A 16,815-nucleotide genomic window follows, 5' to 3' on the forward strand; every position below is an offset into this window, starting at 1 on the left:
TACATATTAACCAGGTCAGTCTCTAACTAACAAACAAAATCAAATAAATCCACAATGATCTTATGGTTTCAGTTATAAGCATAAGAGAAAAAGATACCTACTTTCAGGTAAGGCACAGGAGGAAGGGGTACAATGGGACATCTCATTTATTCTCTGCTTTAAAATCACCCTAGAAAAAATTCTAGAAACTTTTTAGATTTGTACTGCCCTGATTCCAAAATTCCCCCAGTTAGACAGTGTCTATACACTGCTGTAGATACTCAAATCCAATGACTGAAAAAAACTTGGAAGTCATAAATTTACACCTCCCGATTCCCATCATTCTACCACCTCCCCACAACAGAAAACCAGCAGGACCAGTAAAGAACTTTGCTAGTGGTAAACACTGCTAGAATTTACATAGTAAAAATTCTATAATGAAGGTGCTACCAAGCTTTCAAATATTCAAGATTACTGCTCTTGAAAATGGCAAAGCTCCAGCGAGAAACTATGTTGAAGAACGGGTAAGAGGAGAATTTTCCTAGGCCAGGCACGGTGACTCACAACCGTAATCCCAGTACTTTGAGAGGCCGAAGTGGGTGGATCACCTGAGGTCAAGACTTCAAGACCAGCCTGTCCAACATGGTGAAACCCCATCTCTATTAAAAATATAAAAATTAGCCAGGCGTGGTGGCAGTCACCTATAATCCCCACCTACTTGGGAGGCTGAGGCAGGAGAATTGCTTGAACCCAGGAGGCAGAGGTTGCAGTGAGCCGAGATCGCGCCATTGCACGCCAGTCTGGGCGACAGAGCAAGACTTCGTCTCCCAAAACAAAAACACCACAAAAAAGAGAGAGAGATTGACTGATTTTCCTAAATTTATACTTCAAATCTGGGGTGGGAGAGATTGAAGTAAAAAGTGTTTAAATAAATATAACAATTCTGAGAAAATGAATGGACCTGAGGCCGTGCTGGACTGGTACAAATTATTTAAATTAGTTAAGAGTTAATGAAGGGTTATTATGAGATGGTGAATATAACTTAATGAAAGTGAAAGAAACCTTCAAGACTAAAGCACTCCTCTTCTGTAAGAACTGATCTGAATTTCTCTAGACTGAGCAAAAATAAACGGAAGCAAAGGTTCTATGTGTAGCCCAATGGAGACAGGAATCGGCGTCCGTTGGACCTACATCCATTTTTTTCATTTTAAAATGGGTTTGCATGTTCTCTTGCCACAGTCAAAACAGAAAAGCCCTGACTTTTTCCCCCAACTGTGCTCTACACTATGGAGGTGCCTATTTAAGATGCACATTGTTTGAAATCTGTGAAAAATGAAGTTGAAATCTAAATAGTTCAACCCTCTATAAACAAAATTGCCTCCCACTCCCCTGATGAGGGCATCCACCTTTGTTAACAAAGATTTATGGATATTAAAAGTGATCAGGAACCTCTGTGTGGTCTGTACTGAAAACCACTGGATTCCATTTGGCCTCGTATCCCATTACGTGGCAGGAGTCTATGATTATTACATAGGGTCAACATCCAACTCTTCTTCAACAACTTTTAATTCAAAAATATTGTGCTACTACTATTTTCTGTTAATATCTGGTATTTTTTCTCCTCACTGTAATAGTATATAATTCAAATTGCATATTCGACTATAAGAGGGAGAGTTCATTTACTTATAGACATAAACTGACTACACAGAGAACACTGTTAGTGAGCATCATGCTAGTGTTGTTTTCTGTTTCCTGAGTATACTGATAAAATGCTCATGCTTTACAATCTGTCAGAGATTAGTCCCATATTTGGAAAATAATTTTCTTATATTCTAAAACATATTCTGGGAATAACAGAAGGGACTTACTAAAATAGAATTTTACAGTGATCACTGAAAAAGAAGTTTAAGTTCTAAACTTATGTCTTAAAGACACATCGTCAGCTACAATATTGAGAATTTTGCTTGTTTTTTCCTTCAAAGCATAATAATTCCTCAACATAAACTAAAAATATGCTGCTCATTGTAATTCAGGAAACTATTTTAGAATTTTGTTTCTAAATAATAGTATAAAACCTTTAGAAGTTTGCTTATATAGATTGTTTCTTAGAGTTGTAGCATTCTTAAAGCTCATGTGAAGAACCATAAGGAACATTCCCATTAGCCTAATCTATGTTTAAACTAATTTCATAAAGAAGCCTGTCATCATTCACAATCTTCCTAAAATTATTATAATCCCTAGTACCTAAATTATCTCAGTTAAATTTGCAATATCCAAGTAAAATTTATTCATTAAGAGGAAAGTGATCAAACCATTAATTGTGTCATAATTATGGTATTTTTAAACTACATAACTTTGTAGCTAGACAATTTTTCTAACTTCATGTTTGAGACACTGAAGTTCAGAAGAAAAAAGATCACTGAACATAGAAGGCACTCAGGCAGTGTGACATAACCAGTGTTAATCTAACTGACTTAAGCTGAATGCGTACTGAAGAATGAAAGCACTTTGTCTACAGAGCAGACACCTGCTTGTATTATTTCCTAGTCTCTTGTCCAGGCTTCATGACATTCACAACATTAAAGGTGCTGGTGAGACATAAATAAATGGACAAAGAGAAATTTTACCAGGAAAGAGGCCACTCACAGGCCATTAAAAGTTTAAAACTGTCAACTGTTAGACCTTCATTTCCCAATGCTTGTTATAGCTAGTCTCCTTACAGGTCACCTTTCTTGCTAGGTTCTCCCCCACTTCAACCTACTTTTGATTGGTACCCATTGACCACTGTATAATGCTCATCCTGACCTGTGTCTAAGATATTTCTCTGCCTAGACTGTTTTTTCCATCTATGAAAGTTCTACCTAGCCGAAATCCTATTTTGTCTGTAAAGCCTTCCTGTACAATCTTAGCCCACATTAGTCTACCCAAACAATGAGTCCTACAGACATCATTGTCTCCATCACTCATTTAGCTGTTGAATCATATGTGACATCATTGTTTGTTTCATGAATCTTGACTTTTCAGTATGACTGCAAGCTTTTTAAGGACATGAAGCATGGTTTATGCCTATTTTATAGACTTCTCACCCATACTCATAAAGGGGTCTAGCATAGTGTTCTACCCAGAACAGCTGTATTACTTGTTGAAATGAAATATTAGAACCAGTCATAATATTAAGAGGAGTACTTGCATAGCATAAGAGATAGGTATTGATGTCAAACACAGTCTTAATACTGGCAAAAAAGACTTGAGACTTCAACAAATATTCATTTTAAAAGTCTGTAAGCAAAGGGATAATCATAGTAAAAATTCTACTTTCTTGTTTAGAACTGCAAAGCTATCTCTAAATGGAACAAGTTAGATACTGCTCCAAAACCCAAACTGATACATTACAATTCAGTGATACTACTTTTAAAATGTCTACACCCCAGCTAATGATAGAGAGCCTCATACTGGTTGTACAAAAACAGGGCAAACAAACAACTTTTGAGACTTGCAACCTGACCATATCTATTATTTCACAGATGCCACTGTCACATTTAGATGTAAGTTTTTCATTAGAAACAAGCGTGTATGCTATAAGAAGCAATTTCAAGAAGTGCTTAACTGAAATGGTTATGTAGTCTATATATACACATATAGACTTAAAGGCTTTACTTATAATATCCCCTTATGCAATTTCTCTTCCAATTTTCCATCTCTCTAGAAAACACATTTCCTCAGAAACACCATCTCTACTAAAAATTAAAAAAGAAAATCAGCCAGGCATGGTGGCGCACACCTGTAATCACAGCAACTCGGGAGGCTGAGACAGGAGAATCACTCGAACCTGGGAGGCGGAGGTTAGTGAGCCGAGATCACACCACTGCACTCCAGCCTGGGTGACAGAGCAAGACTTCATCTCGGAAAAAAAAAAAAAGTTACTTCTGATTTTAATTCCTTTAGTTTATTCGTGATTTTCAATAGGTTTGAAAAAATAAATACCTCAAAGCCTAAATTAGGCTCTCTTGTAAAAAGGATTTGTGCACCTCTAGTACTTTTTTTTTTTTTTTTTTTTGAGACGGAGTTTCAGTCTTGTTGCCTAGGCTGGAGTGCAATTGCACGATCTCAGCTCACAGCAACCTTCACCTCCCAGGTTCAAGTGATTCTCCTGCCTCAGCCTCCAGAGTAGCTGGGATTATAGGCACGCACCACCACACCCAGCTAATTTTGTATTTTTAGTAGAGATGGGGTTTCTACATGTTGGTCAGGCCGGTCTCAAACCCCCTACCTCAGGTGATCCACCGCCTAGGCCTCCCAAAGTGCTGGGATAACAGCCATGAGCCACCGCGCCTGGCCCCTCCAGTAAGTTTGTAAGATTAATTTGTGAAGGATTCCCAAAATTCCTATAAGAAATGAGTTGCTTTAGGTAAAGCCACTATTATGTGCCTTTAAAAATTAAGCTAAGCATAGTGCTTATAGTTAACATTATTATACACTTAAACATTTACTAAGAGGGTAAAATCTCATCTTTTTTACAACCATAAAAAATAAGTGGCTGGGCGCGGTGGCTCATGCTTGTAATCCCAGCACTTCAGGAGGTGGAGGCGGGCGGATCACCTGAGGTCAGGAGTTCAAGACCAGCCTGGAAAACATGTTGAAACCCCATCTCTACAAAAATACAAAAATTATCTAGGCATGATGGCAGGTGCCTGTAATCCCAGCTACTTGGGAGGCTGAGACGGGAGAATCACTTGAACCCGGGAGGCGGAGGTTGCAGTGAGCCGAGATCATGCCATTGTACTCTAGCCTGGGTGACGGAGCAAGCTTCTGTCTCAAAAAAAAAAAAAAAAAAAAAGTAAACTAAAATCAGCCTACATGTATATGATAAAAGATAAACTGATAAACAAAAAATTGCTGGCACTCCAGTTATCTGTGAGAATGTAATTTACAAATTAAATTGACCATAGTAGGTCCTTCTAAGATAAAGTACAAAAGAGATAAGTATGTACCTTTGTATGACTGTATTCTGCAGCCAGTCAGAAATTATACCTAGGTCTATCATTTAATAGTGTCTGTTCCATAATCTTTGTTATAGATAATAACTGTGAGCAAACTATATGAAACAAACTTCACACATCTAAGTAGAGGCTATTAATATAAATATACATGCCTAAAAAGAAGGTATGTCTGAATACCTGAGGATTTATAACTATGTGCATAGACAAGTCAAGAAAAATAAGTAAGGATAATTACAGGAGAGTGGCTACATTCATGCTCTTTTGGGTAAAGCTACTTGTCCTACAGCTTCCAGAGTTATGTAGAGGCCTCATTCTGAAGACACCATACAAATGGTTTTCAATGTGGTCTCTTAGAAGTATTAAAAGGACCCATAGCAGGTCTTCATATTATGAAACTTCATGATATGCATTTGTTTATGATAGAAACTTTCTTTCTTTTTTTTTTTTTTTGGAGACATGGTCTGACTCTGTCGCCCAGGCTGGAGTGCAGTGGTATGATCACAGCTCACTGTACTCTCGACCTCCTGGGTTCAGGCAATCCTCCCACCTCAGCCTCCCGAGTAGCTGGGACTATAGGCGCATGCCATCATGCTCAGCTAAGTTTTTCAAATATATAATTTGTAGAGATGGGGGTCTCACTGTGTTGTCTAGGCTGGTCTGGAACTCCTGGGTCAAGCAATCCTCCTGCCTCGGCCTCTCAAAGTGTTGGGATTATAGGCGTGAGCCACGGCACCTAGCCAGAATAATTATTTATTTATTTTATTTTTTATTTTTTATTTTTTGAGACAGAGTCTCGCTCTGTCGCCCAGGCTGGAGTGCAGTGGCACGATCTTGGCTCACTGCAAGCTCCGCTGCCCGGGTTCACGCCATTCTCCTGTCTCAGCCTCCCGAGTAGCTGGGACTACAGGCACCCACCACCACACCCAGCTAATTCTTTGTATTTTTAGTAGAGACGGTGTTTCACCATGTTAGCCAGAATGGTCTCGATCTCCTGACCTCGTGATCCGCTTGCCTCAGCCTCCCAAAGTGCTGGGATTATAGGCGTGACCCACCACACTGGCCCAGAATAATTATTTTTTAACAAGAATGCTGTGGCCATTGGTCCTAAAGGAGGGACATCTAAGTTTTATGACGTAAAACATAAAAAGCACTCCTGCTCCAGATCAGGTGCTCAGTCTCCCTTTTCTGCCCTGAATCCATGCTTCACTTCACTTGAATACAATTCATTTTACTCCCTCCCTGATTCCCATAAGCCCTCTGTCCCTGCCTCAAGCCACATGTGACTCTCTTTCTCCACACAGCCAATGCCTACAATGTGGGAGAGTCAATTTCCACAAAACAACTTGCCAGACAGGACAATAGTTGGAGGAGTTTGTGGAGTAAAGTATACCACAAACCACATATCACCCACCTCATTAGTGTCAGAAAAATATAATATTATTCCTTTTTGTTCTTGTGAGGGTTTTTTGAATGGACAAGTAGAAGAGTGTTGGGGTAGATGGATCTGTGAACTCAACAAAAAGTTTTAATACTCCTAACATCAAAGACCCAGCCAAGCTAGTGGCAAGTTTTTTATTGGCTTGTTTTAATGCGAAAGAAGCTGTGGCAATTTTTTTTATTTGTTTTTGTCATTATCATAGGAAAACTCATGAACTGTGTTGAGAACACCTACAGTAACATGGAAAAAGGCAAAGACTTCATGAGATTCTTCTTTATTGAATAAATTACCAATGCCATCTTCTACCATATAAAAAAGGATGTAAAAAGCACCCGTCAATCTAAACACTTCACTGTTGTTCAAAATCAGCACAAAGTGTTTGCCTTGCTACAATGAATTATGTGCTGAAGCCCAAGTTTTACAAGCTATATAATTTATTTGCACCCCAAAGTACCTAAACCTAACCGTGTGGCTGCTAGGCTACTATAAGCAATAATGATGTCATAGAAAAGAAACACACTAATGTAACTAGCACATAAGCATTTATTTGAGGCAGATACAGTGCTGTGGGACCCCTAAGCTAACAGCATCAAAACCAGTTTTTTCAGATATTCCATTCTATAAGAATGACTCAAAGATCCACTAACACCTGAAACAAAGCAGAGAATCTGATGTTACCACCTTGCAGCAATCCAAGATCTCAATAGAAAATGTTACTAAAGTTGTATGTAATATGCTTACAGATCACAGTGAAAGTATATGGAATGGCAAGGTGAAGTATATAGGCTCTTAATTCAATCTCACTACTTTCTATTACTAGAGAACTGGTCAGCATCTTCTGGCAGGATATTGCATAACACAGTCAACTGTGCTCTCCCAGTATTGCATGTGGCTTTGGGTAACAATGTGGATTATCTGTATGAAACAGACAGGGAAAAGGCAAGAATCATCAAGACTATCACAGACCTTATTGAAAAAAAACTAATATTAATAGGCCTTTATTTAAGCAAAATTTTTCACTTTTGCCCATCCACTGAAGATTGCAAAGACTCTAAAGCAATATGGCTGATCCCATCAGTTCATAACATCCATCCTTCGTCATTGAGCAAAGCCTCAAAACAGATTCAGCTTGATTCAATCTATTTTACTTTCTAAGCTTTAGGACACACAACCTAGAATCTTGCACCAAAAGGCACTTCTAGTTCTTCAAAAATTTCCTTTTAGTTCTGAAGTTATGAGTTCCTGAGATGGCCTGCCACGAGGCTTTATTTTGCTCAAGGCTGTGCTATGATATACACATAAGGAAATAAAAGGATCACTGCCTGCTTTACAAATTGATAAGCCTGAAGACTAAGAAAATGTAAAAACCTACATTAAAGAAACCCAAAATTCTGCCAGGTATTTTTACTAGCAGTACAAAGCTGAAAACTATCACTGATTTCTACTTATCTGAGCCATTCGAAGTCACAAAGTGGGGGAGTGATCCCAAGGGACCAACCAAACCATCGCAATAGCTCTGTTGCTGCTCTGTGGTTCTGGTAATTCAAAAAGAAATAACATTTGATAATTGCCAACACTTGGAACTACACATAGTAAGAAATCTATTTCACCTGCCCAACCATTTGTTTCTTCCCATATTCCGCCTATGTTTTTTAATGGCACCACCATCCTCATGGTTCCCCAGTCTTATGAACTCTGAATTATGTTCAAAGCCTCTCTTCTTTCACTTCTGCCAAGCAACCAGAATTTGTTTTGTTTTGTTTTCCCTGCAGTGCCTCTCTATGCACGTGTAGTCACCTAATCACAGGTCCTCATCCAAAAGCTATTCCAGCTATCTTTATATTTGATACAAATTCTATAAACCGATGTGTCTTCTCATCCTTTCTCCCAAATTAGATACAGTTGGGAATAGGTGAAGAGGGAAAGGGGAGGAGAGTTCTTATACCTGTGATCAAATTTCATAGCCATTTCAACAGAGCTGTTTAACAAACTTTTTCTGAGCACAAGGATAGCTAGGCACAGAGCCAAGAAAAGAAGAGGCAATGATGGAAGCCAAAAACAGGTGAGCTACAATCTTTCCACTCCTACACAAAACCTGGCCCTAGAGTACCAGCCCTTGCATATGCTGATAACTTCTTCCAATTCTTAATTTTGCAACATTCCTATATTCACAAACTCTGCCCCTGGGGTGGCTTTCCCACCTTCCAATGCCAGTTTTCCTACTGCCCTCATAACCTTAAGCCTAGTTAGTCTCCCCTATCTTGAGACTCTTCTCCCAATTCATCTGATACTCTAGAGGACTCTTCTGCAAATCCTGTTCTCTTCCTAATACAAGAAACTATAAGCAGATGCAAGATCTCTTATCCAGCCTCCCCAGAGGATTCTCAACACAAAGGCTACTTTTAATTTCCTTGAAGTTTTATGATCTTAGAGACCAGAGCAAGGGGAGTGATATGAAGAATGCTGAGAGTGAAAGTTGCTGACTGAAGACAGCTGCTGGGAATCCCCAAGTCCTGTGGCAAGGGGTGTGGTGGTGACAGCAATGGGTTTAAGAATAACCAAGTAAGACTTCAAGATCTACTGGTCAAACAGACTCTACCAATAATGTCTGTACCTCCTCCATTTCAAAACTTGGTTCCAGTTATTCCCTCCCTATAGCCTTCTCCCTGACCACTCCTTTATTCCATGTCATTTCCATGTGTAGGTATTTTATGTGTATTTTATTAATCTACAATCATGGATATATTGCTTTGTAAGTATTTCAAGCAACTTTGATAATGGTATCATATCTTGAACAGGACTGTAAACTTTGTGAGGATAGAACTATTTCTTCTATTTTTCTGGTTTCCAACCATGCAACTCAGGATAATGTACATGCTTTTTTACAAAAACAGGGTTTTTTTCCTCCAGTGACATATAATTTCCACTCAGCTATTCAACACTAACATTTTTAACTTTGAGCAAGTTTCAATGTCTGAAACATTAAGAGCTGTAGAAAATACACCCACACTTGATACAAAAGATGCCACTTATAGTTGGACTGAACATAAAATATGCTCCACCCAACCAACTATACTATTACACTGTACTTCTTCCTTTGGGTTATTTTCTTTATACTACATAAGCTGTGGGTCATTTTTGCTCTTAGCAACACTAACTACAGAAGCTAAACTCTAAATAAGCTTACTGTTGGGAATCTACTCTTCCCACCTACACAACCACTGGTTTCCCACACTGTCTCCAGTGTCCTGTGAGCAACTGCCCAATTACTGATTGTGGAAAGACAGCTTAGACATTGAGGGTCCATTCTTGGCAGATGCTGGGTTTTACTGCTGGTCCTCACTTACTTAGCTTAATTGATTCAGAACAGTATCAAAAAGAGACATTATTACACAAGTTTGAAAAAGAGACTATTTAACAAAATTTAAATGTAAAAGCCCTGGTCATTGTGCTGCTTTATAAGAGCCAAGCATGTGTGACATCGAGAGTACAGAATAATGCCTATTGAAATCAGGAAAACTTGGGAACTGACTAATCTCATTACACAAGTTTTAGTGTTTCACACATAAATTCTCAAAAAGTAAAATTATCTATAAATAGGAAATGCAACTCACTTCAAAAATATAATCCACTGCAGCTAAAGGTTTTAGTATTTATGACACAAATTTGGTTTCAAAAAGCATACGGTTTTTAAAAAGACAACAACACAAATGTTAACATGTGCCTGAGAAACACATACTCTGAAAAACAACTCATGCATGGGTTAACAGACCATTTTTTGCTTTTTCAGTAGTGGTCTTTCTTCCTATTGGACTGAGAGATTTCAGCAGAGATTCCTACTTGGCTGCCACCCGCTAACTGAAACCTGAGTGCAGCACAAACATAATTCATAAGCAAGAAAAATTATGGGCTAAATTATCACTCCGTTTGGCCATATGGGGGAGAAAGCAAAATAAGCATTTTCTTTTTAACTAAATATACCTTGTCTCACATACACCTTTATGCATGGATATAAAAACAATTTTGTGATTTATATGTCTCCATCCTTCTAGCTCAGTCACTGATGGCTTTTACAGAACTGACAACTGGGAAGATGCCTGCCTTCTTTTCTATCTGTAAGATATGACATCAGATTGTCTTTCAATGGGAATCAACATTGTTTTAAAAAAAAAAAGTTACACCTTCAAAAAGACTCAACAATTTTTCAGACAGTGTTTTTCTTTTACAAGAAAAACTATACATTATGACCAGAGAATGCAAGTTAGTACTATTATGTTAGTGTGGATAAGGAAATCTGTCATGGCCTCATGGCATCATCTGTGATAGACAGATACATCTTCTGGCTATTCTGGTCAATCTTCATCAGAAAACATAGAAATATAATGGCTCATGTTTAAAAATGCAAATTTAATATCACTTTAACCTGAGCTGCACTATCAAATCATCTTTTTGATAGTGCAATAGGATTGCTACAGTTCTGTCTAAACAAAATGCCTACTCCCCAACACAACCCAATTCCTCCCATGCACACTGAAAAACAGTAACTTGACTACGGTGGCAAGATGAGAAAGAGTTAACTGTTCAAACACCTCTTCAGAGTCTCACAATCTGCATATCTGGGAGTGGATTTTTTAAAAAATACATTTAATTAATTGCAATTTAAAACCACACTTACTGATGTACTTTAATAATAAAGAATCTTCTACGTGCTATGGTCCATAAAAAATGTAGTACTGCGTTAACTTCAAAGGTGGTAAGATGATTAAAATAAAAAGTTCAAGTAACATGACACGCAGCAGCATTAAAGATATAAGACTGAACAATCCCAGTGCTTTAGCAGAATCATTTCATATTTTTGTTACAGAAGGGGTCTTAAAATGAAATCCAGCAACCATAAGCATAAATAAAAGCTTTTAAAATCTTTTCACAATATGTTAGTGAAAGAATCATAAGAGCATTTTATGGGAACAAAGGGGGCTTTACTTATTAAAATCAATACAATTCACTTTAAGGTATCGTATTTGTAATGTTTTTAATTCCTAAAATGTATCCCTTACATTTAACAATTTCTGAAAAAGGACCTAAAATCATACCACAGGTTTCCAAGAGTCGCCCTCACCCCTCAACTAAAACCATCCCGAGAACCTCAGACTCTTACACTCTCGGCAGCACTCAATCTCCTGGGTGCTAAGTTAGAATGAACATGCTAAAGCATAGTGACACAGAAGCAGGAAGTTTTATACTGAAAACTGGCCTTGAAAATTGCCATTCCATTACAGTCGTTCAAGTACTTATTCAGGTCCTCACTTCTCTCTCCCTAGGTTCTTAACGTGTGGCCCTGGAACTGTAGCATCAGCATCACCAGGGAACTTGTTAGAAATGCAAATTCACAGCCCCACCCCACACCAACTGAATCAGAAACTCTGGGAATGGGGCCCAACAATTTGTGTTTTAACAAGCACCATAGATTATGATGTACTACAAAGTTTGAGAACTAGTCCTTCTCAAACTTTAATGTGCATAAGAATCACCTGAGAAGCTTGTTAAAATGCAGACTCTAATTCAGCAGGTCTGAGGCGGGGCCTGAGAGCTTACATTTGTAATGATTTCCCGGGTGATGTCTTCTGCAGACCACAATGCAAGAGTTTCTCAAATTGGTTGTTTACTGAAATTTAGGGTGCTCATAAAATACAGATTCCAAGGCACTACCCTAGCCCCAATTATCCAAATCTCAAGAGAAAGATTCAGAATATAACCAGTGGTTCGCCACCTTGGCTGCACATTAAACTCACCTGGTGAGCTTTTACTAATCCTGATTCCCAGGCCCCATCCAAGACCAATTAAGTCAGAATCTCTGGAGTTGGGGCTCAGGCATCAATATTTTTAATAACTTCCCAGTGATTCCAATGTGCAGCCAAAGTTAAGAATGACTGCTCTGGAGTCTAACTAGCTCAACACCTGGCACAGTGGATCCCTTTATAGTAGCAAACAGGTTCCTATAAAATAGCTTTCTGGGCTCCCTGACATAAATCCAAGACTGCTGATTTTGAATATCAAAATGCAGTAAAGTTAAGTTTTCCTCATGTCTTTAACCAGATTTCTGTGCACAAACTTGCCTGTACAATGCTTTCTGCAATTGGGTAGGTAATCAAAAAATGGGAGCAACAGTGAAGAATTTGTATCCAGACAGCCTGTTCATATGTTGACATCCCCTCAATACTGAGTGGAAGGATAACTAACTGATGGATCTAGAGCTTCTAAACCCATAAAATGAGGATTTCACCAGTTACAGACATTCTGAGAGAAAAGTCCTGGGAAGGGATGAAAAGAGTGTGCATTTATGTATGAGAAGTTAAAATTGTCAAAAGCACAACATCTGGTGGGCAAACACACTGCTCATGACATGATAATAACTAGGAGAAAAAAAAAAATCCCAGTATGTCTGTTTATGTCTTATGGCACTTAGGATAAAGCAACACTAGTAAGTACACAATGCTGTTAAATATGTAAAACAGAAAGACAAATGTGTGGTACTTACTAAGGCACTGTTGAAATGCTTAGTTATTTCCCTCCCATAATGAGGAAGCTTTCCTGAATTTTCCACAGTACACCTCAAAAATGAGTTGAAGATATATGGAAATAAGACAGTCCATTTTCCACTTAAGTGAACTTTCATTCTCCACTTGGTCATCTTCAGTGTCTACTCTACATTAGTTATTTTATAGAATACTTGACACATTCAAGGTCTGCTAAATGATAATAGTTCTTCTTCTTCCACCACCGTTTCAACACATCCACAGTGGTCAAAAGTGTGTCCTATTATCTGCTTAATTCCATGAAAAAGAAATCCAGGGGCTGGGGTGTTTGAAGAGAATAATATCTAAATATGTGTGCAAAGTGGCTACTGTTAAAATGAAATTTTCAAAAGCATTTTCTGTATGAACTGGTCAAGCTCACTTTCCTTTTAAAATTCTTGCTATAGTCATTGAGTTAACCCAAACTCACTTTAAAATGTGTGAAAATAGCACCTCCTGAAAGTGTGTTCTCATATGCTTTGGAGCAATGGAGCGTGAATACTAAAGCAGCCTTTGCCAAACTCATGTAACAGCTCAAGAACTAAACAGGAGTGAATTTTTGCAGTCCCATGACTTTGCAGAGCCAACCTAAGTATCATCCCAGGACTAGCTTTAATATATCAAAGACATCCAAGAGAAGGCAGAAAAGTCACAAATAAGTGACTCAAGCTAATAAATATTTCATAGATTTTTTTACATGGCAGTCTTTTCAAAATCAATTTTACTTCTTAACCAAAAAAATTAATTGGCTAAATAAAGGTGTGGACTTAGGATTTAAGCTTCTAGAATTAACACTATGAAATTTATAAAGATATTTGACAAAGTGTTCTCCTGGATGCTCTTCCATGCACTTCTCATGAACCAATGCCCAAAGATTAACCAAGTCTAAAAGAAAATGCACAGACCACAGAAGAGTCATACAAAATTAAGACATTTAAAGAATAAAAGCCAAATAAAACAAACAGTACAAATGCACAATTTCCAGGACACTTTATTGTAATTTCCACTTTACATATTAATATTTTAGTCTAGGCAGAAGTGTTTATACTTATACAATAGTAGTCCAATCCTCTAATCTCACAAAATGAAGCAGTTTTAAAAGAACATCAATTAAGGTATTTATGATATGGGGGACAAGCGGCACTTTTAGCTGGAAAAGGGGGTGATGCCTTTCAGTACGAATTTCACTGAAATTTTTCCTGTATTATTTTTCTTGTTGATGCTAAGTACTCAAATAAAAGCAATTGCACTTTTTCTCATTCTGCCCTCTCTTGGTCTTTACATTCTGTCTAGCATTTAACTCCAAAAGTCAGTTTACATTCAGTTTACACATTAAAAAAAAAACCATATGCCCCATCTCCCACACATGCAAATGGACAGGGATTAGAATTAACCTGGCTTTTAGCTGTAACAGTGCTATTTAAAAATTTTCAACCACACACTTGAAGGGTAAGATAATTTAAGGTACAAAACCAAAGGAAACCATAACAATTCCTACACATTTACTATTTAACTGTTCTCAAATCATCGAGTATAACATGGATTTCTTAAAAAGTGAAATCGACACAAAAGCGAATGCACGCTTAATGTACAAACTGACAGTGGCTCTGTGGGGACAGTTCTCTTTGAATGAGCTATTATCCAGACAGTGGAATGAAAAAAAAAAAAAAAAAAAAAGGTCTCACTCTTCAAATGTGAGGAAGCCGGCAGTGCGCTCGCTTCACGAGAAACACATTTTAATGGGTGTATTTGGATAAAAATAAGTAGTAAGGGAAAATGTGTTTTAAGAAACCTCCCCCCTTCCCAGGGCACAAGGAAACCCAGAGGAAAAGATGGGTAACCTCACAAGCTCCAGAGCTAAGTTCCATCACTAACAGAAGTTGGATACTTGCTATTTTTCGCCCTGCAATGGGATAGTAGTTCTCCATGTGCAAGGTACGCGGGGCGGGAATACTGGCGGGGCTTTCACTTGGGGTAACGGAAACCAAAGTGAGGAGAGGTCAACACCTTGAGTAACCCAGATCTCCAAAACCGGGGCAGGGTGAGGGGTGGTGGGGGTGGTGAAGAAGACAAGTAAAGGGGTCAAAACTCCTCGAAGTCATCGCAAAGAGAAAGCTAACACCTCTAGGAGCCACGGGGCCATCCCTTGCAGCAGCACCCTGCTCCAAGTGTGGGGTGCCTGCCTCGGAGGGCAAAAAGCGCAGGGTGCCCTTAGTTCAGTTGAGTGGCTCCGGGGACCCGGGCAGCGAGAGGGCAGGGGCATCCGCCGGCCGGGAGGCGGACTCGCACTTTGCCTCAACTCTGAGCCCCATCCCGAGCGCAAGGGAGAGGGCGGCGGAGGGCACGGTACTCACTAGGGCTCGTTGGTGAATCGGGGGGTCCGGGGCTGCTGGTATCCGTACAGGTGACAGTAGAGCACATCGAAGCAAAAGCAGCACATCTCTGCTGACACCACCATCTTCCGGGAGCCCGGCGATGAGGACGAGGCGGCGGACGATGAGGAGGGTGAGGAAGAGGTGGCGGCGGCCGGGGTAGAAAGTAGGGTCCCCACTCCGCAGCTCGGAGGTGGCGACAGGGCGATCCCCCCGCCGCCGCCGCCGCAGCCCTGGGGGGGAGAGAGGGTACAGCCGCTGCCGCTACCTCCTCCGGTTAGACCTCCCAGCCCGTTGAGCCGCGTACCGGCGCCTCCTAGTCCCAGCTCCCCAGCTCGGCACTGGCTCTCTCCGCTGCAGTGGGAGGAGGAGGAGGCGCCACCACCGCCACCCGAGCCAGAGGGGGGCGAACTGGACAGTTTCTGCTTCTTCACCCCGCAGCAACCCGCCGCCATCTTGGAACAGTCTCCCCCACGCAGCGTTTCCGACCCATAAGTGAGGCGAGCTGGCGGCGGGGGCGAGCACGCTGCGGCCCAGGCCGCCGGGGGCGCGCCAGAGGCTGGCGGGGCGCGCGCGCGCCGTTCCCGGCCCCGTCTGCCTAGCCACGCGGCTGCCCCGCGCGCGCCCCCGCCTCGGTGCGCGCTCCTCGCTTTCGCGGCTGGGCGCCTCGCGCCTGTCCCGCCGGACTCGTGCCTCTTCTGAGCCGCAGCCCCAGCCCCAGCCCGAATCTCAATCTCTGCGGCCGGCAGAGGATGGAAGCCAGGAAGCCGATTAGAAAGGAAGGTGAAGGAAACAAGAGTCAGATAGTGGAAAGTGGGAGCTAAGGGAAGAGGTGGGCACGCCCGGGAAGGAAGGAGGGAAAGGGAAACTAGTGGGGGCAGGGGGGAAGAAAGAAGAAAGTCCGAAGTAAGCATCCAGGTCCCAAAGCACAGCTCAGTGACCCCCGCTGCAAGTAGTATTAATGACACTTAAGCCCAGTTACGTGGAACCTGAGCCACCCGGCCTCAAATACACGGGTTTCTGAACTGTTGGAGTGTGAGCGAGCAGGTGCCTGAAGCTCCATACCTGAGACCGCCCCTGTTAAGTATGTACAAAGCAGTCGGGGAAATGGCCACGCTGCTCTTTTTAATTCCAGCCTAAGCACACACCAGGGTACTCTTTCCTTTCCTTATGGAGAAATATTCAAGTCCGATTGAATCGATGTATCTTGTACTTGTTCCCCCAACTTACCCTCCTAGCCGTTTGTAAACATTTAAAAGCCAAAAATAAAGTCCTAACTAATACTTCACTGGTTCAAAGATATTAATTGTGCTTTGGGACTTGCAGTGGTGGACTTTTCTGGTTTTGGTTTTTATTTCTTGGCTTGGGTAAAAAGCAATTAGGAATATTATCTGTAGTGCTCAGATCTTAGAGATAAATAGGGAAGGTAATGTACTTAGTCACAAATTGAA

General features: G+C 40.4%; 1 protein-coding gene across 1 annotated transcript in view; it reads right to left on the reverse strand.

Annotated features, from left to right (window-relative positions):
- Positions 1-15,981, reverse strand: part of AMMECR1 (Alport syndrome, mental retardation, midface hypoplasia and elliptocytosis chromosomal region gene 1) — a 58,606-nt gene extending 42,625 nt beyond the window's left edge. The window contains exon 1 of the mRNA XM_025371851.1: positions 15,347-15,981. Coding sequence (XP_025227636.1) covers positions 15,347-15,819 — 473 coding nt within the window. The 5' untranslated portion in view covers positions 15,820-15,981. The remainder of the gene's footprint in view (positions 1-15,346) is intronic.
- Between the last annotated feature and the right edge of the window lie 834 nt (positions 15,982-16,815).

Source organism: Theropithecus gelada, chromosome X (genome assembly GCF_003255815.1).
Source record: "Theropithecus gelada isolate Dixy chromosome X, Tgel_1.0, whole genome shotgun sequence".
Lineage (NCBI taxonomy): Eukaryota > Metazoa > Chordata > Mammalia > Primates > Cercopithecidae > Theropithecus > Theropithecus gelada.